This window comes from Rana temporaria, chromosome 2, assembly GCF_905171775.1.
Source record: "Rana temporaria chromosome 2, aRanTem1.1, whole genome shotgun sequence".
NCBI lineage: Eukaryota > Metazoa > Chordata > Amphibia > Anura > Ranidae > Rana > Rana temporaria.
In genome coordinates, this window is record NC_053490.1 from 270,248,674 (window position 1) to 270,272,440 (window position 23,767).

At 42.2% G+C, this 23,767-nt stretch overlaps 1 protein-coding gene across 1 annotated transcript in view; it reads right to left on the reverse strand.

Annotated features, from left to right (window-relative positions):
• Window positions 1–338: 338 nt before the first annotated feature.
• The window catches only part of YPEL2 (yippee like 2), a 103,343-nt gene continuing 79,914 nt past the window's right edge, over window positions 339–23,767 (reverse strand). Inside the window, exons 3-5 of the mRNA XM_040336949.1 lie at window positions 11,317–11,360; window positions 4,521–4,629; window positions 339–3,170 (exon numbers count right to left, since the gene is read on the reverse strand). Of these exons, the coding sequence (XP_040192883.1) occupies window positions 3,081–3,170; window positions 4,521–4,629; window positions 11,317–11,360 (243 nt within the window). The 3' untranslated portion in view covers window positions 339–3,080. The remainder of the gene's footprint in view (window positions 3,171–4,520; window positions 4,630–11,316; window positions 11,361–23,767) is intronic.

Here is a 23,767-nt window from a genome sequence, read left to right on the forward strand (position 1 = left end):
AATGCAAGAAACACGCAGGAACTGCCCACCCCAAGCAGATGTTAACATTCCACTTCAACCCTGCACTGGAAAAAAAAAAAAAATTAAATACGATTGACAGTTTTAGGCAACACTCCTATCTTTAATTTTATTTTACACAGAATACTGTTAGGCATTGTTCACACAGCATTTGCATCACGTTAATACGGTTTTCCAAATGCTGTGCAGAGCAAATGTCCGTTCTTTAGTAACCTTGGGGGAGATTTACTAAAACTGGTACACTCAGAATCTAGTGCAGCTGTGCATGTTAGCCAATGAGCTTCTAACTTCAGCTTGTTCAATTAAGCTTTGGCAACAAACCTGAAAGCCAATTGGTTTCTATGCACACCTACACCAGATTTTGCATGCTCTCCCTTTAGTAAATAACCCCCTCTATGTTTCTGTTCATTTTGTTCTTGCGTGCAACATTTGGCAGTTATTGCAACTTGCAGAGTTTGCCCAACATCTCCATTAAAGTCAATCACAATCTAATGCTTCTCAGGTGTTTGCAATGCATTTTGTGGAGCGGCAAGGATATGTCCCCCACCCAAAAAAAGCCTTTTGTGGAGCTTCAGAAGTAACTTTCTTGATGCTTCTGAAACACATCTAAAATGTGTCTGAAGCACAAATGCTTTAGGTGTTTCTTGTTGATGCTTGTATCGACCTAGCTTTCAAGGAGTTTCCAGTTTGTGCAAAAGGCAAGTTAGTCACCTGGGCCATAGGAAAGACCAGAACATCTTTGAAAGAAGGGAGAGTGGAGAACAAGCAGATTTATGATTGTTAAATGTTTTTGCTTATAATTAAATACTACTGGTAGAGTAGAATGCTTATTTAAAGTTACAAAATAAGCCCTTGGTAATGTTCTTGCTCTCAAAGGGGGTTACGGTCTTACATTTTATGCACTGAACAAGAATGCACATCATGACAATGTGGAAAAGATAGTCGTGCTTAAGTGGGAAATGTCAATGTGGCTTTACATTAAAAACACAAGGTTCTTCAAGCACTGAAATGTACACATACTCCACAAGTGTATTTTTTCACTATGTCGAGATGTGTTCTATGTAAAGAATATGCTACAGAAATAAAAATATGCTAAAATAACACATTCTTATTATACAGTCTATTCCTGTTACATTAACAGGCAGTCATATAGCAAAATGAAAAAATGCATCCTTTGGTTTTTCCTTTAAAACATAGTTCCAGCAAGTGCAACTGATATACAGATCACGGAATATGAAATAAAAGCTTAAACGATCATAAGTTCAAAAGACTTTTTAGGGATCTGTTAGGATTGACATTTCAGCAGCATGAAATGCAAAAGGATGATAAAAAAAAAAAAAGAGGGAACAAGCTCCGTTTGTTGGGTGCACTTTGCTTTTAGTATAAAAAAAATAATTAGTAAGTGAAAGAAATAAAAAAAGTGAACAGAACACAATTATTACAGAAAAAGACACCCGTGTTTCTGTAAAAAAAAAAAAAAAGACGACAAATAAAATCCATCTTCTACAACTCAAAGGTTATTTTTAAATTAAGTAGATCAAGTGAACCAAAATAAAAAAAGAAAGAAGAGCTTCTTTCCATTCTTTATGGTTGTTTTAATGTCACAGACCACAAATAACAAACCCAATGATGGCTACTGGAACATTTTGTTGAGTACTACAATCAAAACCTGGGAAGCTTTTAACTGTAATAGCAAATGTTGAACAAAATTGACTTATTTTAAAAGCAAGAAAGGGTTTCCCAATTATCTCACAAAGTAAATCAATTTAGCATTGTTATTCATATTCTGGTATCAGAACTTTTGCAGTTCTTATAAACTTGGCTCTCGTTCTTATGCTTGTATTTTACATCACTTTGACTGAAGCGCAACATATGCCCTTCTGCACCGATTTCACAAAAGAAAAAAAGAGCCACCGCTATGCTCTTTAAAAAAACAAAAAAACAAACATACTAAACAAAATAGGCGTTACATGTCCAATATGGACATTAAAATGCCTGGGACACTGGATTGGTTTGAATCAGCAGTGCCAGGGCAGACATAAGAAATGTGCACCTTGACTGTATCAAACATTGAAAGTCCTGTCTATGATCACAATTTTGTCAGGGAATATTGGTGCAATATGAAATCATAGTTTTTCTGAAAAAAAGTAATCATCCTTTCAGTAAGGCTCCTTTTGCACTTGTGCAACTTTTCCTGTGACTTTGAACATCAGAGTCCCATGAAAAGTCATACCCCACGATTCCCAATAATAACCATTCATATCTGTGTGACTTCAAGTCGCTCCAACTTCAAAGTAGTCCCTGTACTACTTTGATGCGAGTTGAGGTCCATAGACCTCAAATTTACACAGGCATTGCCTAAAATCACGTCAAAAATCGTGCGACTTTCAAGTCGCGGCAGTGTAAAAGGGGTCTAAACCAACGATGGTCCTATAAATCGGTACCATACTGATTTGGAAAAAAAAAAGAATTAAGAAGTACCACTATATGGCTAAAGATTTCATGAAACAATCTTCTAATCTGGATATTTTTGGTTTCTTCAAGGTATAAATTATGAACCCAGTTTTCTAGGGTAATCACGCACATTATTCAAAAGTAACAGTGAGGTATTTTCCTCTTGTAAGAAACATGTTTCATAACTTAAATTTTAGGACATCATCATCATCATCATCGTATGTCCTTCCCACCATGTAATGACAAAACCTCCCCTCTGTTCTACAGGACGACCCCCGTATGCCACTTCTTTTACATCGCGTTATGCACAGCTTTAAATCAACTCTAACAGTTAAAGAACTGGCTGGGCTATGAGGCTCCTGATGCTTTTCTTTAGCCAACTCTACAAAAGAGCACGAGGCTGAGGGCAACTCACAAAAGGAATACAAAGCAAAGAGACAGAGTGTCAGAAGTTTAGAGGCCATTCACCAAGAATGATGGATTAAGGGTGAGAGGATGCTCCATGCGGCACAGCCTCTGAATCATATGAAACCAAGCACTCAGTTACTCGCTCATTCTAAGGATAACACGTTCGGCTGGATGTTTTTTTTAGGCTTCTGTGCATCTCGTCAGTCCCAGCCGTTATCCTTGATCATGTGAGCTAATTCAATGATGTATTTGCCTTCTTTATACTTTTGGCTGCTTTCAAAGGCATGTTCCTATGGGAGAACAAAGAGAAGTCACCTAAACATTCTGAGCATTAAGCATATGAACATTGTACATTACATTAAACATTGCATTGCCATCTGTATAAACGGCTTATACACTATAGAACGCAGCGGCTCACAGCAGGAGTCTGTCGAGTCTCCATTCACTGTATCAGGTCTGATTTCAGCCTGAATTAGGACCCGAAATGGACCAAAAGACACACAAAACTCCTGTGCAATTTTCACCGGAGCCGCTGCGATGATGTGTGAACCGGATTTATAGTGTGAACCCAGCCTTAAGGGGAACTAAAGTATTTTTTAATACAAATACCTGTATACTGACACTGCAAAGGAAAAATTATGCCATTATGCATACTAAGGCCAGGTTTACACTGCATCCAATTCGCAAGACAGGAGAGTGTACCAGGCTCTCAATGGAGCCGGTTCACACGCCCCTGGGCTGGGTGGCCACGGTCTGCATTGGAAAAGGATCTTGTGCGTCTTTGGCTCCAAATCAGGTGCCAATTCAGGCAAAAATTCAGACCCGATTCAGACCTGAAATTGGTGTACAGGGACACTCTGGACCACTGCTGTGAGCCACGGCTGCAGCAAGTGTGAACCCAGCCTTAAAGTGTTATTAAACCCACAACAATAAAATCAGTCTGTATATGTAGTAAAGCATGCTAGTTATAGTCACTGTGGAACCTACAGGGTTATCTTCCGTATTGATCCTGTCTTCTCTGATCCTCCCCTTCTTCCACAGTCCCCAATCCATCTCCTCATAGCACAGGAGGCACACAGGGCACTCTGCACATGCTCAGTTTAATGTGTATTGCTAGAGATTATTTTTTTTTCTGGAAGGGTGCATGCGATCGGCACAGGGCCAATCAGCACTGTCCAGACAGAGGGTCAGGAGTCATGCAGCCTCAAAAAACAGTCAGAGGAGAATGAAAACTCCTCCTACAAACTTTAACCAGTGCTCAACTGGACACTTATAGAATATGGGTGGAACAAGTAACATGTTCCAAAGGTGAACCTATAGTGTAAATATGGGTCAACATTTTGTGGATGTCTGGGAGTTTAAATTTGAGACAACTAGACTACGTGCTATAAAACTTACTTCTTAAGAAAATACATTAATTTCATAAATGTTCATAATTGTTATTCTTTGTTGGAAATGAGAAGATTGTCAGGCAAAACTAAAAAAAGGTATTAGCCACCAACTTATGATCCCTGACATTTTCACATTAAATGTTAATTTAGCATAGTCACCACACGTTTAAAAAGACAGCTTTAATAGAAGTACAACACAATCATAGGCAACCTAGTGAACAAACATGCAACCAACACAAGCCTACTCACATATTTCCAGCCCAATGTGGTTTTGCAATTTTCACAGTAGATGTCTGCTACCGCATGGAGTCCTGTAAGTAACACACGCTCTTCTGCAGGCCCACAACCAACGTTAACACTGTTTTAGAGGAGAAAATTCAAATCTATAACACACAGTTGAGGTATACTAGATACTATGTTTTCACAATGGAACATTTCTGAGAAGGTTACAAATAGTGCACAGAGATGCCTCTTTTAGATATACATTATTTAGGGGCTCATTTGCACAGTAGTCCATAGCCACCGCCAATTTACCCATCATCATTTTAGGCCTTGTACACATGATAGGTTAACCAGAGGACAACGGTCTGATGGACCGTTTTCATCGGTCAAAACCGATCGTGTGTGGGCCCCAATGGCTTTTTTTTAACCAATGGTTAAATAACCCAACTTGCTTTAATTTTAACCGATGGATTCCTAACCGATGGGAAAAAACGATTGTTAGTAGGCACAACCATCGGTTAAAAATCCATGCATGCTCAGAATCAAGTCGACGCATGCTTGGAAGCATTGAACTTCGTTTTTTTCAGCACGTCGTTGTGTTTTATGACACCGCGTTCTGACACGATCGTTTTTTTAACCAATGGTGTGTAGGCGCGACGGACCATCAGTCAGCTTCATCGGTTAACCGATGACAACGGTCCCACAGACCGTTCTCATCGGAAGGACTGATCGTGTGTACGAGGCTTCAGAGCACTCAAAAAATAAAAGCACAAGATTGGTGGAGCCCTTGTGCAATCAGATAACTAGATGCTAAACACCCCCACCGCACAAAAGATTGTAGTCAATGGCCTATTCAGGTTCTGTACTGCCAGCATCTAACCCTATATTCTGCTTGGTCTGAGCCAAGAACACATAGCAGTAGTAGACTCAGGTAAAGATCATTGAACTTTTTCAGTTACATAAGTAATAAATAAAGAATCCATGTTTAGCTAAAGGAGATGCAATTCAGCCATCCTTACTACCACTGAAGCAATTGGTACAGGCTTCTACGCACTCTGATGGCAACACCCTCGACCTTGTATTCTTCTACCTTGCAACCTCTCCAACAATCCTTTCCTCTCTAGCCCTCCCTGTCTTCCACCATCTCTCCCTCCAAACACCTATCAATTACCTTTAGAAACCTTCAGCACTTCAACCCTTGTCTTCTCTATACCGCTACTGACCACCTCCATGACAAAATCTCACCACTGTCTAGCCCAATCTAGCCACTTCTGTCTACAATAGATCCCTGTCCTCTGACCTGGAGCTCACCCCCCTCACTACACACAGAATCAGGCCCAACCCCTACAACCCTGGCAAACGGATGACACCAGAAGTCTAAAAAAACCTAGCCGCACTCTTAAAGCATCTGTGGCGTAAGACTAAAGCCTCATATACACGATCCGAATGTTGGCAGGGGCTTGTCAGTTGACAGACTGTTGTCCTAAAATCTAAACGTTAGTACGCTGCTTTTGACAACAAACTTTCTGGCAACAAATATTGGATGACATGCTAATACATTTTCGTCAGACACCGGTTGGTTGTCACATTTTCTGATGGTCAGTACACAAGTCCGTCACACAAAAGTTGAAAGTACCAACACCCATGCTCGGAATCAATGCTCACCAAACACAAAGTTAGCAAAAGGGGCTCAAAGGGTGGCGCTCAAGAGCTGAAATTCCTTGTAGAACGTCACTACATTCGTGTTTGTTGGCTGACAATTGTGTATCATTAGTACGCAAGACAAGATCCAGGCACACGACCCAGAAGGCGCTTGGTTGGCCAACAATATAAATCAATATATAAATCTGCCCTCCAAAAATACAATTCTTGCCCCTGCACTGCACAGCAGACTTATTTTATCACCCTCATTGACACATTCTCATCCAGTTTCCATCAACTCTTATCTACCTTTAACCCTCTACTGTGTCCTCCACCCACTAACTCACTCACTGCCCAGAAGATCGCCACTCACTTGAAAAATAAAATTGATTCAATTTGCAATGAAATCTCCACTCTACAGACACCCCCTCCACTTAACACCTCATGTCCACAGGTAAAATCACCACTTCCCTTATTCAACCCATCTACTATAGACAAGGCTGCTAAACTTTCTAATGCCCACAAAACCACCTGTCCCCTGGACACCCTATCCTCTCAAATACTGTAGTCACCCTCTGACTCTATCCTACAATCTTGAAACCACATCATCTATCTCTCCCTCTCTTCTGGCATCTTCCCCAACTCTCTAAAACAGGCACTAGTCACCCCCATATTTAAAAAGCCTTCCTTGGACCCCACCAATCTTAACAACCTACGCCCCATCTCTTTGCTACTCTTTTCCTCCAAACTCCTTGAACGCTCGATCTACAACCTATTAAGTGACCACCTCATTAAGAATTACCTCAATCCCCTAGTCTGGATTTCACCCTAAACACTCCACAGAAATTGCTCTTCTAAAAACTCACAAACTATTTACTAAAAGAAAAATCCAATAGACACTATTTTGTACTCCTACTTCTGGACCTTTTGGCTGCCTCCGATACAGTTGACCACCCCCTCAAAAAAAACTTTACTCCATTGGTCTCTGTGACTGTATTCTTCATTGGCTCTCATCCTACTTATCACCTTCAGTGCCACTTACAATTCTACTTCCTCCTCTCCTCCATCGGGGTCCCCCAAGGTTCTGTTCTTGCACCTCTCCTATTCTCAATCTGCAACTCCTCCCTGGGTCAGCTGATAACTTCCCATGGCTTTCAATATTATTTATATGGCGACCACATTCAAATCCATCTCTTTACCCCTCACTTCACAACATCAGTCTCCTCACGCATTACTAATTTACTGACCGACATATCAGTCTGGATGTCACACCACTTCCTCAAACTCAACCTTTCCAAAACCAAGCTCATAATATTTCCTCCCCCATGTGCCCTTTCCTGTGACTCCTCTGTCAAGATCAATGGCACAACCAGTAACCCATCCCCACATGCCAGGGTGCTAGGTGTAGCCCTGGACTCTAAACTCTTCCCCCCCCCCACATCCAATCACTTTCCAAAGCTTGCCACCTCAACCCCCACAACATCTCCATAATACGCCCCTGCCTAACCAATGACACCACAAAGCGCCTAATCCATTCCCTGGTTATTTCTCACCTCGACTACTGCAACTCTCCTAATTGGCTTCCCTTTACATAGGCTATCCCCTATTCAGTTCCTCATGAATGCTGCTACCAGATTCATCCACCCAACAAACCACTCAGCATCTGCTAGCCCTCTCTGCTAATCTCTTCATTGGCTGCCAGTAACTAAATAAATAAATTTAAAATACGAACAATAAAACTTACAAAGCCATCCACAACTTCCCCCCCAGCTACATCACTAACCTAGTCTCAAAATACCAACCAAAATCCTTTTTTGTTCCTCCCAAGACCCACTGCTCTCTAGTTCCCTTGTCACCTCAAGGACTTCTCCCGAGCTTCTCCCATCCTTTGGAATTCCCTACCCCAATCTGTTCGACTATCTCCTACTCTATCCACTTTTAGGCAATTCCTGAATATTTTTCTCTTCAGAAAAGCCCATCTAGCCTTCACATAACTAACAGCTGTACTATTTTTTGTCCATCAGCTCATCCCCCACAGTTATTACCTTTTGTATCACTTGACCCTCCCTTTTAAATCGTTAACGCTTACAAATAGGCCTTCTAAATCCTCCTGTTTTGAATTGTAACTACTATCTGCCCTCAGATTGTAAATCATATTATTCAAAAAAATTTTTTTTAAATTAAATTAAAGCGGAGGTTCACCCTCAAAATTAACTTTTTAGCTAACCTATCTCCAGCCTTAATAAAGGCTTGTAGCGTTGTCATTTTTTTTTAAATGTGTACAGTTACCTGTCTTCAGCCGCACTTCCGGGTCTTCTTCCTTGCGGGGAGTGAGCGTGTCGCTACTTTTCCCCGACGGGGAGCTCTGCGCAATGTCTCCTGGGAGTGAGTGTTGATCCTCCCAGGAGACGATTGACGTGCGGTTAAAGCGCGTCATCGCCTTCCGAAAATATCCGACGGGGACTCGGCTCTTTACGGCGCCTGTGCCTGCCGTGTAGAGCCGATTGCGCAGGCGCCGTAAAGTTCCGAGTCCCCCTCGGATATTTTCGGGAAGACGATGACGCGCTTTACTCGCACGTCAATCATCTATGCCTCGTCTTAGGAACGCCTACTCCCCGGGGGAGCGAGAACCCGGAAGCCCAGTGAAAACAACCATAAGACCGTAAAAAAACAACATACTGTAGATGTCAGCAGTATGCTGGATGTAACGGTCTATTGGTGTTTTAGGGTGAACCCCCGCTTTAAACAAGGTTGTTGTTATCTCAAAGGGGGAATTCCTGGGCCAAAACCCAATCAGATGTTCCATAATTCTGGGCCAGCTTGTAAATCTATAGGTAGCACCAACCCTTGCATAACAGTTGTGTCTTATTAGTCTTGCACATATGGAAGAATTTCAACCTGCTCTTCTAAAAATAAAATATAAACTCTATAGCCAAAACCTTTTTTTATCCCATTTTGGATAATGTAGGGTTACAACATACATTTTAATTTTAGCACATCAGCATTGTCATAGCAATACAATAAAAAAGACAGTTATTTTTGGCAATACAGTATATTCTTACTTTATAAATCTTCTTTCATGTTGTAAGTTCTGCCTATCTGTTGGCAATCTCATTCAACAACTTCCTGCATTCCCTGCATGCTTTGCGGCTTCTCCTCTGCTCATTCCTTTGGTTTACTTTTGATTTCTAAGGACTACATATCCCCTGGTAACTTGCTGCCTGCAAGCAGTGATGATTTCATGTGTTTCCTGTACTGACTGTGCCTCCTGAGACTCCTGCTCTTCAGCACTTTTGTAGCTCAGACAACAGGCTCTGTGAAATGTGTGACATGGCAGTACATATTCACAGGGCATAGCGAATATGTATCACTGCATTAAACAAAGTAAATGTTTGGGATGTTTTCAAATTCAAGAGCATTCAGAATACTAGGAGTTAGCTAGAAATAGTTTAACCTTAATGTGGAAATTAATATTATTATTTTAAATTTTGACCAACACACACACACACACACACACACACTTTAATAACCGTGCCAATTTTGTGCCATATTAGGGGGATTTCCCATATCTTTCTGTCCTGCAGACAAAACGGGACGTTTTGTACTTATTCATGGTATAAAATCTTTATTTACCAAATAAACATTGCTCTGTTGGGAAAGCATGGTAAGCTTTTTGAGAAGAAAGCCAAACACTGCATTCATGCATTTTTGCAAACAAAGGCCCGGATTCACAGAGAGCGGGCGCACATTACACCGCCGTAGCGCAAATAATATACGCCGACGCAGAAAGACAAGCATGGAATTCACAAAGCCAATGCTGCCAAAACGGCGCTGGGTTTCGAAGGTGTAAGTCGGCACTGGTGGAAGTGGGCGTGAGCCATGCAAATGAGGCGTGACGCCATGCAAATGATGGTCCGAGCGCCAGACAAGTACGTTTAACGAACTGCGCATGCGTCGTGCCGTGGACACATCCCCTTGCGCATGCCCACAACCACGTCGGAACAACTGCCTAAGATACGCGGGATCACTGCCTACGCCATGAACGTATCCTACGCCCAGCCAGACTCACGTCCAACGTAAACTACGTAAAATACGCCGGCTTGTATTCCTTGGTGCAGACCTTTGCATGTCTGCTGCTGTGTTACACCTCCTTTATGGGGCTTAACTTTACGCTGAACGTACAACTTGCGCGCACATCGTGTAGCCTGCGTCGGGCGCACTTACGCTCGTGAATCGCCGTATTTCCTTAATTTGCATATTTTAATAGAAAAATAATGAGAGCGCCACATGCGTCCAGCCTAAATATGCGCCCACGCTACGCCGGCGTAGCAAGTTACGTCGGCGGGATAAAGCCTATTTTTAGGCGTATCTTAGTTTGTGGGTCCGGCGCACAGATACAACGGCGCATATTTGCACTTACGCGGCGTATCTTGAGATACGTCGGCGCAAATGCTTTGTGAATCCGGGCCAAAGTGTTTGTAAAGCCATTTTTTTTTAATTTTGGATAAAGTTGGGAATTTTGAAAGGTCCCCCCCCCTCCAAAAACAAAGTCCCATTAAGGGGATTTCTCTTGAGTTCTTGTCAAGTTTACACATTAGGAAATGGAAGAAAATCTTTAAATCGTTTTATTCAACAAAACAAAAAAATCTATACTGTACAAAATATTCAAGATGTCCCTTAAGCAACTAAAGAGATATAAGCTATATTATAACTAAACACTAGGATGTGTGCAAATTGTCTACATTTTCTTTCAATAAAATAACTGTTCCTCTGAAACCCACAGGGCACATTTGTTTTATGCAAAGTGTGCAGAGTTGGCTTATTCCTCTGGGTGTCTCCGTTCTCTTATGCATACGCTATGAAAAGCGATAACAATATGTTTTCAGGTTAAAAATAAACACAATGGTGCCTTAGAGCGAGCTGCTGCAATTTATGGAGGAATATTTTCCTTCTAGTGATATAGCTTTATAATGCTGTAAGCTTACTGTTCAAATAACATAACCTACAAATGAATGCAGATAAAACAGAACGTGGAATTTCTCCTTTCTAACGTACAGCTTTAGAAAATTATATTTATTACAGCAGAAATATATAAACAGAACGTTTGTAAGCACTATTGCGAGTCCTATCTGATATTCTCTGAGCAGTAATAGAAAAAGCTTGTCTTAGAAGTAATACTCACACAGAATTGAACAGATAAGCTCGACCTTGACTCCCTTGAAATGACTGCAAATCAAAGAAAGAAAAACAGTTAATGAAAATAAAAAAAACCCAAACAGTTTAGTGCATTTTTAAAGAAGGAAATTAACTATTTTTTTTTTACCAAGCACAGCCAAGACCATATTGAAATAAAACTTTAAAAAAATAATAATAATTTGACCCCCCCCCATCCAACATCTTCCTGTTGGCACCAATGGTGTCACTGGGCCGAACCTTGATACTGAGAAATCAAAGTATCCCAAGATGCTTAAGCACTGGACAGGAGCTCATTTTTGCAAAGTTTTGAACGCTCAGTTTTCCCTGAAACCCACAAGCCGGCCCAATGATGTCACCATTACCTAGCCAGTCATGCCAGAAGCAAGGGTAGAAGGCAAGTATTTTTTTACATTTTTTGTTCAACTTCTATACCCTTTGATAGATTTCACAAAGTGTTTCTTATTCAGAGGGACTGCAATATAAGTGGACCTTACATTTTCATTTAAGGTCTGTTTTATTATCAGGTTATGCATCCTGCAGAATTAATTGTATTAGGGTTTTACAAAATGATTCTCAATCAGTAGCATCCAGGCATGGTAACCTGCACTGTTTAGATTTTTTTTATCAGACAACTTTATTGCAGGAAAGTATACTTGCACTATTGTAGACAGAAACCAGCTGTTGCAAGAACCTTTTCTTTTACAAGCACTCATATTGAAGGACAGATAAAGTGACACATTTTATGAAAAAAAAAAAGAAGACTACATTGACACTTGAGTGCACAATAGATTTTAGGTCTGCCTGAGTTTTGGTGTTGTTGGAACGTCATTATCCAATGAAGAGCGCATTCTCTATTGGACAGTCTAAAATTGTCAGGGTGTGTGATGACCACAGGAGATAAAAGACACTGCTGGGCTGGTCACTAATGAAAGCACTTATTAACATGCTCTGAATAAAACAGGTATGTTGCAATAATGCCTCATTATACTCATTATACTCATAATACTCATTATGCCCATAAGGTGTCACCAGAGTATGCAGTCTTTCCATCTCCATTTGTGGCAAATCTGAAGGCTATACCATGCCTCTCCAGCAGTGTCGCTCAGTCAATACATTCACTTACTTAAAAAAATATATGTAGCCGTTTATTATGGTAAAATTGTATTCAATAAAACCACCCTCTATCATTTTTCCAGCAGGGGGAGGGGGATGTTCAGTGCATTTAAAGCGGGGGTTCACCCAAAAAAAAATGTTTTATATTACATCTAGCAGAGCCAGCATAGTAAGGGCATTTACTTTTGGCGTTTTTTTTTTTCTCCGTACATACCTTTATATTCTGTTTTTGTCCAGGGCTTCCGGGTTCCGATGACTGCGGGACTGGCCGTTCCTATACTTCCGTTCGATGATTGACGGCTTGTGAAACAGGTGACCTGTCGCACAACGCGAGTCACCAGATGTCGGGAAATAGCTGAGCTGCGAGTCAGCTCTACACGGCGGGCACAGGCGCCGTATAGTGCCGACTCGCAGCTCGGCTATTTCCAGAAATCTGGTGATGCGCGTTGTGCGACAGGTCACCTGTTTCACAAGCCGTCAATCATCGAACCGACGGATTGGAACGCCCAGTCCCGCAGTCATCGGAACCCTGAGGCAGGGATAGGAACGCCCAGTCCCGGAGTCATCAAAACGCGGAAGCCCTGGACCAAATCAGAATATAAAGGTAAGTACGGAGAAAAAAAAAAAACCTGCCGAAAGTATATGCCCTTACTATGCTTGCTCTAATGTTAAAAATTCATTTTTAGGGTGAACCTCCACTTTAACTTTACAAGTGCCTATGAAAATACCTTAAAAAAAAAAACTAAAGCACACAAGGCAACTGCTGAGCGCCGGTAGGCAAATGTTAGACAATGAACACCACCTGCTGAAAGGACAGTCATTGGATGATCTTGTTTTGCTCTCATAAAATATGTTTTGTAAATGCACACAGAATGTGTTGAATTCTGTTAGGTTAAAAAAAAAAATTATTGTTGCCTTTTAAGCTGCCAACAATGTCATATGCACTACTTTTTTGCCCCTCTGTCCATATACCGTATTTTCCAGCGTATAAGACGACTCAGCGTATAAGACGACCCCCTAATTTTCCAGGAAAAATTTGGGTTTTGGGATATGCTCGCCGTATAAGACTATATAAGACTTCCTACTAGTCTTTCTGGAAGCTGAGGGTTAGCCAGAACAACCGCTGACAGAAACAACTGCTGACAGAAACAGGCTTTTTTTCCAAGCCTCACTATGCCATTACATGCCTCATTGTGCCATTACATGCCCCCACTGTGCCATTACATGCCCCCACTGTGCCATTACATGCCCCCACTGCGCCATTACATGCCCCCACTGCGCCATTACATGCCCCCACTGTGCCATCACATTACATGCCCCCACTGTGCCATCACATTACATGCCCCCACAGTGCCATCACGTTACTTGCCCCCCCCAGTGCCATCACGTTACTTGCCCCCCCCAGTGCCATCACATTACTTGCCCACACAGTGCCATCACTTGCCCACACAGTGCCATCACATTACATGCCCCCACTGTGCCATCACATTACATGCCCCCACAGTGCCATCACATTACATGCCCCCACAGTGCCATCACATTACTTGCCCCCCCAGTGCCATCACATTACTTGCCCCCACAGTGCCATCACATTATTTGCCCACACAGTGCCATCACTTGCCCACACAGTGCCATCACTTGCCCCCACTTTCCCCCCCACTGTGCCATCACTCACGTTTTGCAGGCCGGTGATAGTCTCCGTCTGCTGCGAGCGTCCATGATTTCAAAGCCGCGCCGTCTTCTCAGCGTGTCCTGTGATTGGCGGAACAAAAATTTTCCCAGTAGCGCCTCTGTTCTGTGTTTTCCGCCAATCACGGATGCCTTCTCATCTCGTCCGAGGATCCGTGATAGGCGGAACACAGAACAGAGGCGCTGCTGGGAAGATTTGTGTTCCGCCTATCACAGGACACGCTGAGAAGACGGCGCGGCTTTGAAATCATGAACGATCGCAGCTGCATGGAGACCGTACCCGGCGTATAAGACGACCCCCGACTTTGGATGCATTTTTTTGCATCCAAAAAGTCGTCTTATACGCCGGAAAATACGGTAACTCACTTTATCACCAGCCTGCTAGGTTTCTCAAACCCACCAGCTGTAAGTCTTTCTCTATGGGGCATATTTAAACTCAATTCACTGAGCTACAACACATTTTATTTGCCATAATGAAGAATCAATGAGAGCTGAAAAAAGATTTACATGGCTTAAAGTGGATGTAAACCCAATTTTTATTTATTTTTTGGCTGGCACAATGTATAGTATAGGATTTCAGATCATCTGTGCCCAGTCTTGCCACAAAGAGTTAATACAGCTCTGAACAATCCTCTTATCTTTTTTCACAGTGAGATAAAACAGACAAATTGAGAAAACCCTGTCTATTCTGCCCCCCTGCTGTCAGTGACAGGTGATTTACATATCTCATGCAGGAGCCTAAGACAGGCATTATTTTTTAATTCCCACCCCCACTACTTTCTTCTGCAGCTCTCTCAGGATTGGCTGTTCCACATCTCAGCATGATTGGGCATGCTGAAGTCATGTGGTTACTTTTCTGGGTTTTGACTGGATGTTAGTGATCATAGCAGAATTTAGTGTAAGAAATACACAGGAGAAAATGCATGCCAACAACGGGAGTGTAGGAGGGCGGGGAGTCTACTGACATCACAAGGTAGATATTTGCCAGCACACCAAGGATCGGCACAGAGTGGCGTCCAAACGGGTAGTTTAATGCCTGATCACAACAAAAGAAAAGTGCAACGTTTTCAGAGTCACGCAGGACCCCTCCGTCAGGCATGTGAGAGGGGGTCCTGCGTGACTCCGAAATGTTGCACTTTTCTTGTGTTGTGATCATGCAATAAACTACCCGTTTGGACGACACTCTGTGCCGATCCTTGGTGTGCTGGCAAATATCTGCCTTGTGACTTGACCCAGTATCCAGCTGGTTGTTGCTCCAGCACCCTATTTCTGAGAGCTTATACCAGGAACGTGTGTGATGGGAATATGAAACTCTACGATATCATGACTCCACCCACTGAGCTCCGGACAACAGACCCACCCACAGAATCTGCAGTTTTTCAGGTCTCATAACAGACAGAGGGGAGACATTTGACAGGGAGGGATACATGCAGGAGGCATGTATATCCTTATAGATGACCACTATGGCAGTAGTTTAGAAAGGATGAAAGTGGATTTACATCCACTTTAATATACAAATCACTTTGGCAAATACAAATACAACATAGGTTAGTAAATTGAGCCATCTCGCCTGGTCCATTTGCCTGACCAACAACAGCTCTAATTTGTATGCAACCTGACATGCCTAACCCCAGCATTTTTTAATTCTAACCCAAAGGACTTCTTTTTTAGGAACAAACTGGGAAACAAATAAAGCAAAGAATAGCCAAGGTGTGCCTGGAGATTAAAATACAAAAAGTGTAAACTAGTGCTCTCAATTCATGAAAGAACACCCAAGGTGGTTAAATAAAGACACAAATTATTTCTATTGCATAGTGAACCTGGACCTGTAGCTTTCCTACAACTTGTGTCCATTTTCTCCATATTGGCACTATATCCACTTATGTATGCTATAAAAAGTAATGAATTTTCATTTTGCAGAGTAGAGTAGGGACTGGCCAGAGATAGATTACTCTGACACAGTTAAAGAGGTGGTAAAGGACATTTTTCTTTTCATAATAAGCATCCTTTACCTGCAGACAATCCTCTTTTCACTTCCTCATTGTTCGTTTTTGCTCAGAAGTTGCTCTATTTCTTCTCTGTTCTGTTCACTTCCTGCTTGTCTAATTGTTACTGACCACCGTAAAGGGAGGCTTTACTGCGGTGGTCAGTGACGTGCTCGCCCCCTCATGGAACTACATCTGTGCGGCAGGACGCTCTCTACGTGTTAGAGACTTCAAGGAGGTGTGAATTACTGGGCGTGCCGCAATGCATACTGGGAAATGTAGTTCTTACATGAACGAACACCGCAAACCAGGAAGTGAATACGAGAACAGAAACTAAAATGTCGCAGGTGATATAGATGAATGAATTTAATAGGTATTTACTTGTTTTTTAACAGAATCATTACACTATTCTGTCTGTCTACTTCGAAGACATTAATTGTAGGCAATTTTTTTTTTTCCCTTTACAACTCCTTTAAACACATATTGCAATCTATGTGAATTAAAATCCCTGTTTTTATGCAAAATTTGCTAGAATGGCTGTATAGCAGTGTGCAGCTGCTTCATTAAGAATTTTTAGTGTCAACATGTGGTCACTCCTTTAGCACATGAGAATTTATATATATTTATATGCTGTGTGGCACAGTCTCAGGACTGGATAGACAGAAGTATTATCCTATTCACCAATAAAACAACTACACAGATGAAATACATATGAGGGCTATCTGTTGCCTAGATTTCAGCTGATCCCCAGCTTTAATGTCAGTGTAAATACTTTGTTAGAGCCAAGCTAGCCCAAACAAACTATTTCCCTTATTAACATGTGCGACTGCTGGGTGTGCTGTATAAACTGTTTGTAGCTAAAGCTACATACAGTATACTCACTGTGTTTCGGGGGCGAGGCAAGGCAAGAACTTCCTCTCCCACACCTGGAACAAAATAGCGCCAGTCTGAGAAGCTCTCAACTATTCATAGGCAGCTTTGTATTTTATCAATGATAGATTACAAAGCTGCCTTTAAAAGGCTGTTCAGACCAACGCTTATTTGTTGCGGGTGTAAGACAGGAAGGTCATGTCTCACACCCAGAACACAGTACTTTATACTGTATGTAGCCTCAGCTACATTCAGATTATATATATTATATATATCACACCCAGAGGCTGCACATATTAGTGAGGGAAAGGGTTAGTTTGGGCCAGCTTGGCCTTGAATCTAAAGCTAGAGATCAGGGGGGCCTGGCCTGGAGCGGGATGGAATAGGATGGTGGTAGTGAGAGCTCAACTTGCATTCAATCCTGTATACCCCATTCTGGTCATCTATCTGTGGATTTTATATACTTACCCCTGTCCTGTGGACACCTGTACCCTCACAGACCATGTCCCCGCTGAAGAAAAGCTACGGATACCAGCAGCCAGCTTGCTAGATTCCAACGGCAAAACAACGTCCAACAGGCTGAAGATGGTACCGGCATGTTCTTAGACACGGACCACCCGTAGCTGATACAACAAAAGTGCTGGAGGCCATTTTTATCTTCCAGCCAAAATAGATGAGGTAAAGATCAAAAGCTACAGACCAGCTTTAAATGTTGATTTTAAAACATCTGATTTACCAAAATGAACTCAAGATAAAATGGAAAGGTTAAAAAAGAGAAGTATATTTAAAACCATTAGAATCAGTCAGATACCTTTTCATATAAACAGTACAGAAATCAACTCTATACAGAAAATCCTGGAAACTTAATCTCCCACTTTTCATTTTACTACCTCTATGCAACATCAGAATACACACATCTGACCTGGTCTTGCGTTTTAAATCCAATGACCTATTATATTGCTTGTGTCTACTCAGACAGATTAACAGTGGGAAAGAGTGTATGTGCCCTTGCTATAAACCTTGTATAGTCTAATCTGCCTACACAGCTCAGTGGCACGATCCATTCTATTAATTATGAATGACGACAAGTATGTCAGCAATTGTTTTTTCAGGTTACATTGACGCAGAGGGAAAAAAAAAATCTTTCTATTCTTGTAGGCTAATACGTGCTACAGGCTCAGTAAAACCTCAGGCAGGCCGTTTGCCCATTTAAGAAGATCAGTGAGTGTTCTGTGAGAGCATCAAGACAGCACACAATGAGATTGTACACACCAACAATGAATTATTATTATATCATGTGCATTTACAGAAGTCAATCACATGAAGTTTTAATGAGGGCCAAGTAGAATTAAAAATGTATTTGCTTTTTTGGCAAGAAGCAGGTATACAATGTGTAAAAGATCACATACAAAAAGGTAACAGTTGTGTCCAGCAGTCACTAAAGGGTTTACTTCCTCCTAGACTCTTCTAGGGCCCAAACATCATCTAGCAATGCTGTGCTGGTGAAGTAGTCGGTTTAATCATCATAAGAGATAAATGTGCAATTACTTACTATACTGTAACAAAGCATGGCTCACGAAATAGATATCCAGCCTTTTTTAAATAAAATTAAAAAAGGGTTAAAGTCTCTGTAAGGCTTGTGATGCTGCCCGAACTGGGCACCCCTCACTGTTGTAAAAAAAAAAAAATCTCCAATGAGAATGCAATAAAAACAGAAGTTCTAACACTTCATCACTCTACCTAAAAACAACTTCTGTCTCCATGTGGTGCAACTGTGAGGGTAACTTGCATACTAATTTAGTAGTTCAGTTTGTTTTTATTCTGGCATGGTTGTAAGATATCAGTCCCCTCCGATCCAGTTTGTGAGTAATCAAGGAAACTAATTTTAATAGTAATACAAGTACTAGCATGAAGGTTTCTTACCCTGGCCAATAGCACCCTCTTTGAGTTGACATTTGCATTGGAAACAGTGAGAATTTTTTATACAGCACATTCTTCAGGAAGCACCCTCCCAGTGAACATGTGTGCAGTTGTGTGACCTCTTGCTGCTTTGGACTGAAGAAAACTAAGATTACACTAAATCGAATGAATTTTTCTGATTCCCGATTTATTTTATGATTGCAATTCAGAAAACACTGCACCTGTGATCGTCAATTGAATGGAATAAATGACAGAAGGCTGTAAAAGCACCCTGAAGTCTACAGCAGAAAATATAAAAAAATTGAAATAATGTTTCTCCCCCCCCCCCCCCCAAAAAAAAGGGAGCATTTGTGAGGTGAGGTGAGGTAGGAAATTACATCAGTTTGTAGCATACACATAAGGAAGGTCTGAATACTAAAAAAGTAGTCGGATCTAGTGCAATAAAATCTCAAATTGTAGATGAAAGCAACAGTTGCACATTAAAGTGATGCTAAAAATGAATAAGGTTGGGTTCACACATGTGCAGCCATGGGTTCATGGCTAGTGTCCGATGCGTTCCTGTACACTGGTTCAAGTGCGATTCAGGTCCGAATTCGCACCTGAACCCAAAGACGCACCAGACCTTTTTTCAATCTGGACCGCAGCCGCCCGGGACATGTGTGAACAGTTTCCATTGAGAGCCGGTCACACTTGCCTGTCACGCAGTGGCGTAGCGTGGGATGTCAGTGCCTGGGGCGAGGCAAGTAATTTGCCTCCCCCTTGACCCATAGACTTGCCTATTTTCAGCTAGCTCCAGTCTGGTCACATGATCCACTGTGTGAGACAGCGGTGGCTGTAGGGAAGAGGAGAGTGTGCTTCATAATGACTGGTTAAGTCTGGAGTGGTGACATCATGCATATGTTCCTATGTCCCATCTGTTGTTGGTGCTCCTTCCTATCCACACTCGTGACAGCGCCCCTCTAAATTTTGCACCCGGGGCGGTGGCCCCCCTTGCACCCCCCACGCTACGCCACTGCTGTCACGCGAACTGGATGAGGGGGAAAGTCACATCCAATTCGCATATGTGTGAACCCAGCCTCAGACTCCTCTGAATCTCCAAACTCCTTTCTTTGCTGCTTACTTCCTGTCAGAGTGTGGCTTCCTTACTTCCTGTTAGAGGATGTCTATGTTCATTCTCCATGATCCCTTTGTATGTAGGAACAAAGCCACCCTCTTGTTTACTCCTAAGATGGACTAGGCACAGAGGTGTCAAACTGGGGACACTCCAGCTGTTGCAGAACTACAAGTCCCCTCATGCCTCTTGCAATGCCTCATGGGACTTGTAAGTTCTGCCACAGCTGGAGGGCCACTAGTTTGACACCTGTGCTAGAGACTAGGAACTATGACAGGGAAAACCAATTCATTTTCCAAAGGGGTCACATGAGAAACTGGGACTGTTGTGGAGGGCCAAGTTTAAGTTTGCTTAAAAAGTATTTTTTTTGTTTTTTATTAAAGATTCATACTTACCTAGGTGGATGCAGCATCAGACCAATGCTGCAGCTGTCACCTGGCGTCTCAGCACTGAGAACCGAGCCACCGAACATCGCAAATGGTTCTCACAGATCCCCGAGAGGAGAGCTGCTGACTTCCAGTCAGCGTCTCTCCTCTCTGCTTCTCCACGATCATTGGATCACTGAGCTGTGGAGGAGCGGGGAGCGTTCCGTCTCAGCGGGGAGCCGAGATGCCGAGACTGCCATCAATCAATGCAGCTGGTGGATCCAGACTTGGAAGTCGAGTGTGGACTTCAGAACGCTCTCCACTAAAAACGGGTCACAGGATTGCAAAACACATTCCTGTGACCCAGAGGAGAAGCCCAGCCTAAAAAGCTCAGGCTGGACTTCTCTATTATAATTTTTGGATATGGGAAGGTCTGTAAATATGTAAACATATAGTAAACAAGCACCTGGTGCTTGAAATCATGGGTACAACTACTCATAAAATAGGTTTCAGATGTGCAGTCAGTGGGTGGTAAGCTGTGCTGCAGGATTTTTAACTCTGGATACAGAGTTTAATAAGCAGCCAAGCTTATCAAACTCACTAAGTTCAAAGGGTCCTGCTCATGACTGCAGCGTGATAGTGTGGCATCTTAGGGTTAAACCAGGCGGTGACAAGGCCATATAACACCTTCCCACTGCCTGTCAAATGCCCTCTGAAAAGCACTGACTGGAAGGAGAGAGACTGAGATCGATACAGTTGGGATTTCTGCAGATCCTGACCTGGAGCGAAGAAGAGGTGTACAGCGCTCTTGGGGTTTGCAGTGTGCAGGCATGGACAAAAGAAGAACTTGGCCGACACTCTCTTGCAGAGTGGCAGGAGAGTGTCGGAACATCTCCTAGGCATCACTCGCCTGCCAGAATAGAGCCTTTCTTATGTACTGATCAGCGCCTCAGGATGACTCCTTCCAGCTCTTGCAGCTCTCTACACAGATATCTGTCAGCATACTTCTCTGAGCCTGTCATCTTACTCTGTGAGGCAGCCAACAGGCACAGAGAGGCATGCTGACAGTGGTAGCATTGAGAGCTGGACAGCCAAAGGGCCAAAATGTGGCCCTGGGGCCGCAATTTGCTCATGTCTGAACTATGTAATATAAGATTTGTAGTGTGCATAAAACAGTGCACACAACTGCAACTCATGTGCACTGCTTGTTCTAAACAAATTAAGTTAAAACGGTTATTAAGGCAGTGCACACAACCACTGCCAGCCCCTCTGCTAGGATAACATGTAGTATATAGCGTATGCCATTTAGTAAAATTATTTTTCTAAATACCTTTTTTCTTCTCGCCGATCAGCAGTCATGTGACCGCATGTCACTCTCTTCCTCCAATGTATGCACTATGGAGGGAGGGGCCGAGATCTTCCTCCGACGTCTGCCGGGCGGTCACATGACCTCCCTCTGTAGTACTTGGCTTTGATGGGCTGTCTGTAATGGTAACCCGGAAGCCATTTTCAAATAATGAAATGCATTAAAAAATACAGATCTCTGTGTTCTTGAATGCTTTTAAGTGCAGAGGAAGGATATGGGGTCTTTTTGACCCCAGATCCCTCCATAAAGAGTACCTGTCACATGCCTATTGCTGTCACAAGGGGTATTTACATTACTTGCGACAGCAATAAAAGTAAAAAATAAATAAATATAAGTAAAGCAACAGTGTATAAATAGTAAAACAAAGAAATAATAATAATAAAAAAAATTAAGTGCCCCCCGTGCTAGCATGCAAAGGCGAATGCGTGTCGGTCCCGCACAATTCTAGTACTTATACAGAACAAAGGGTTAATTAAGCGCACTCTCGGTACAGATGCAAGGAACAAGAAGTAACTAGTACTTGACCTCCTCTGTAAGGCTGGGTTCACACTGCTGCAAATTTTTTTGCGAATTTGAGCCGTTGCGATCGCTCAAATTCGCAAGTCATAAAAATAACATTGTTTTCCATTAGCGCCGTTCACATCAGTGCGGTGCGAATCTAAGCTGCGGAAAAAAGGCTGCCAGAAAAAGGGTCCTGTGCGAGTTTAAACCGTGTGCGATGCGAATTCAGCTCTATAGACTGGCATTCCCTGAATTCGCGGACGCGAATGGCGGCAAAATTGCAGCCGCGAATTTGCAGTAAAAACGCTCGATTATGAATTTGCAGCAGTGTGAACCTAGCCTAAATTTAAAGTGGTAACCTAGAAAGGCTTTTAAGGCGTCGCTAATGTATAGTAAAATGTACGTCATTTGTCACGGTTGCGTGGGCATGCGCAATTTTAAAGCATGACATGTTTGGAATCTATTTACTCAGCAGGACTTCATCTTTTATGTTTTACAAAAAAATGGGTTATGTGTTTTATTGCATTAAAATGAAAAAAAAAATATGTCCCCAAAAATTGTGTTTGAAAACCCGCTGTGCAAATGCTGTGTAACATTAAAAAAAAAGCAAAACCCAGCAATTTATTCTCTAGGGTCTCTGCTTAAAAAAATATATATAATGTTTGGAGGTTTCATGTAATTTTCTAGCAAAAAAACCTGATTGTTACATGTAAACAAAAAGTGCCAGAAAAGGCCTGGTCTTCAAGTGGTTAAAGGAAACCTGTGGGCTCATCTTCTAAGAGACCATATGTTACTGGTACCATAGAACAGGCATCAAAACTGCATCCTGGAATTAACTTCAGAGTGGAATTTATAAAGATTGGAGCAGATGTGCATGGCAAAGATTTAGCTTCTAGTTAGACACATCCAACCCTTTTCATTGTTGACAGACCAGCCTGTATCCTCAATTTTCTGCAGTTAGGTGCCAAGGCCATGGAGTCCACTCTCACTCCATTGTAGTCCACCATGCAAATAATGAACTGCACACTTAAGATGTTCAACTCCAGCCAAGGTTCAATGCAAAGACAGCACACCACTCATTCCCATCCAAAGCTACTGTATGCCCCCAACACAGCAAGGGCCAATCAAGGCCATAGATTTGGTGGTCAACTTTTGGCCTACCTTCTTTCACTTGCATGCCTCACAATCCTGCCTCCTGGCCCAAGAGGCTGCTTGTAAAATTTATTGGGCGTAGTACCCCGTTTCTGCGAAAATAAGACTGGGTCTTAATTTTGGATACAAAAAACTAACTAGGGCTTATTTTCAGGGGATAGCTTATTTATTTACGGTATGTACAGAAAAGTTCCTCCCCCTGTCAGCACAGGAGTCAGCATTATGAAATTCTGTAATCCCAAAAATAAACCTTAGTTAAACACCTTGTAAACTCATGTAATCGGCTCTGTAAAAAACGTATATAATGTGCAGTGTGTCTTCTTGCGTAACTTTATTGTGCAAAATACCTTATTTACAGCACTGCT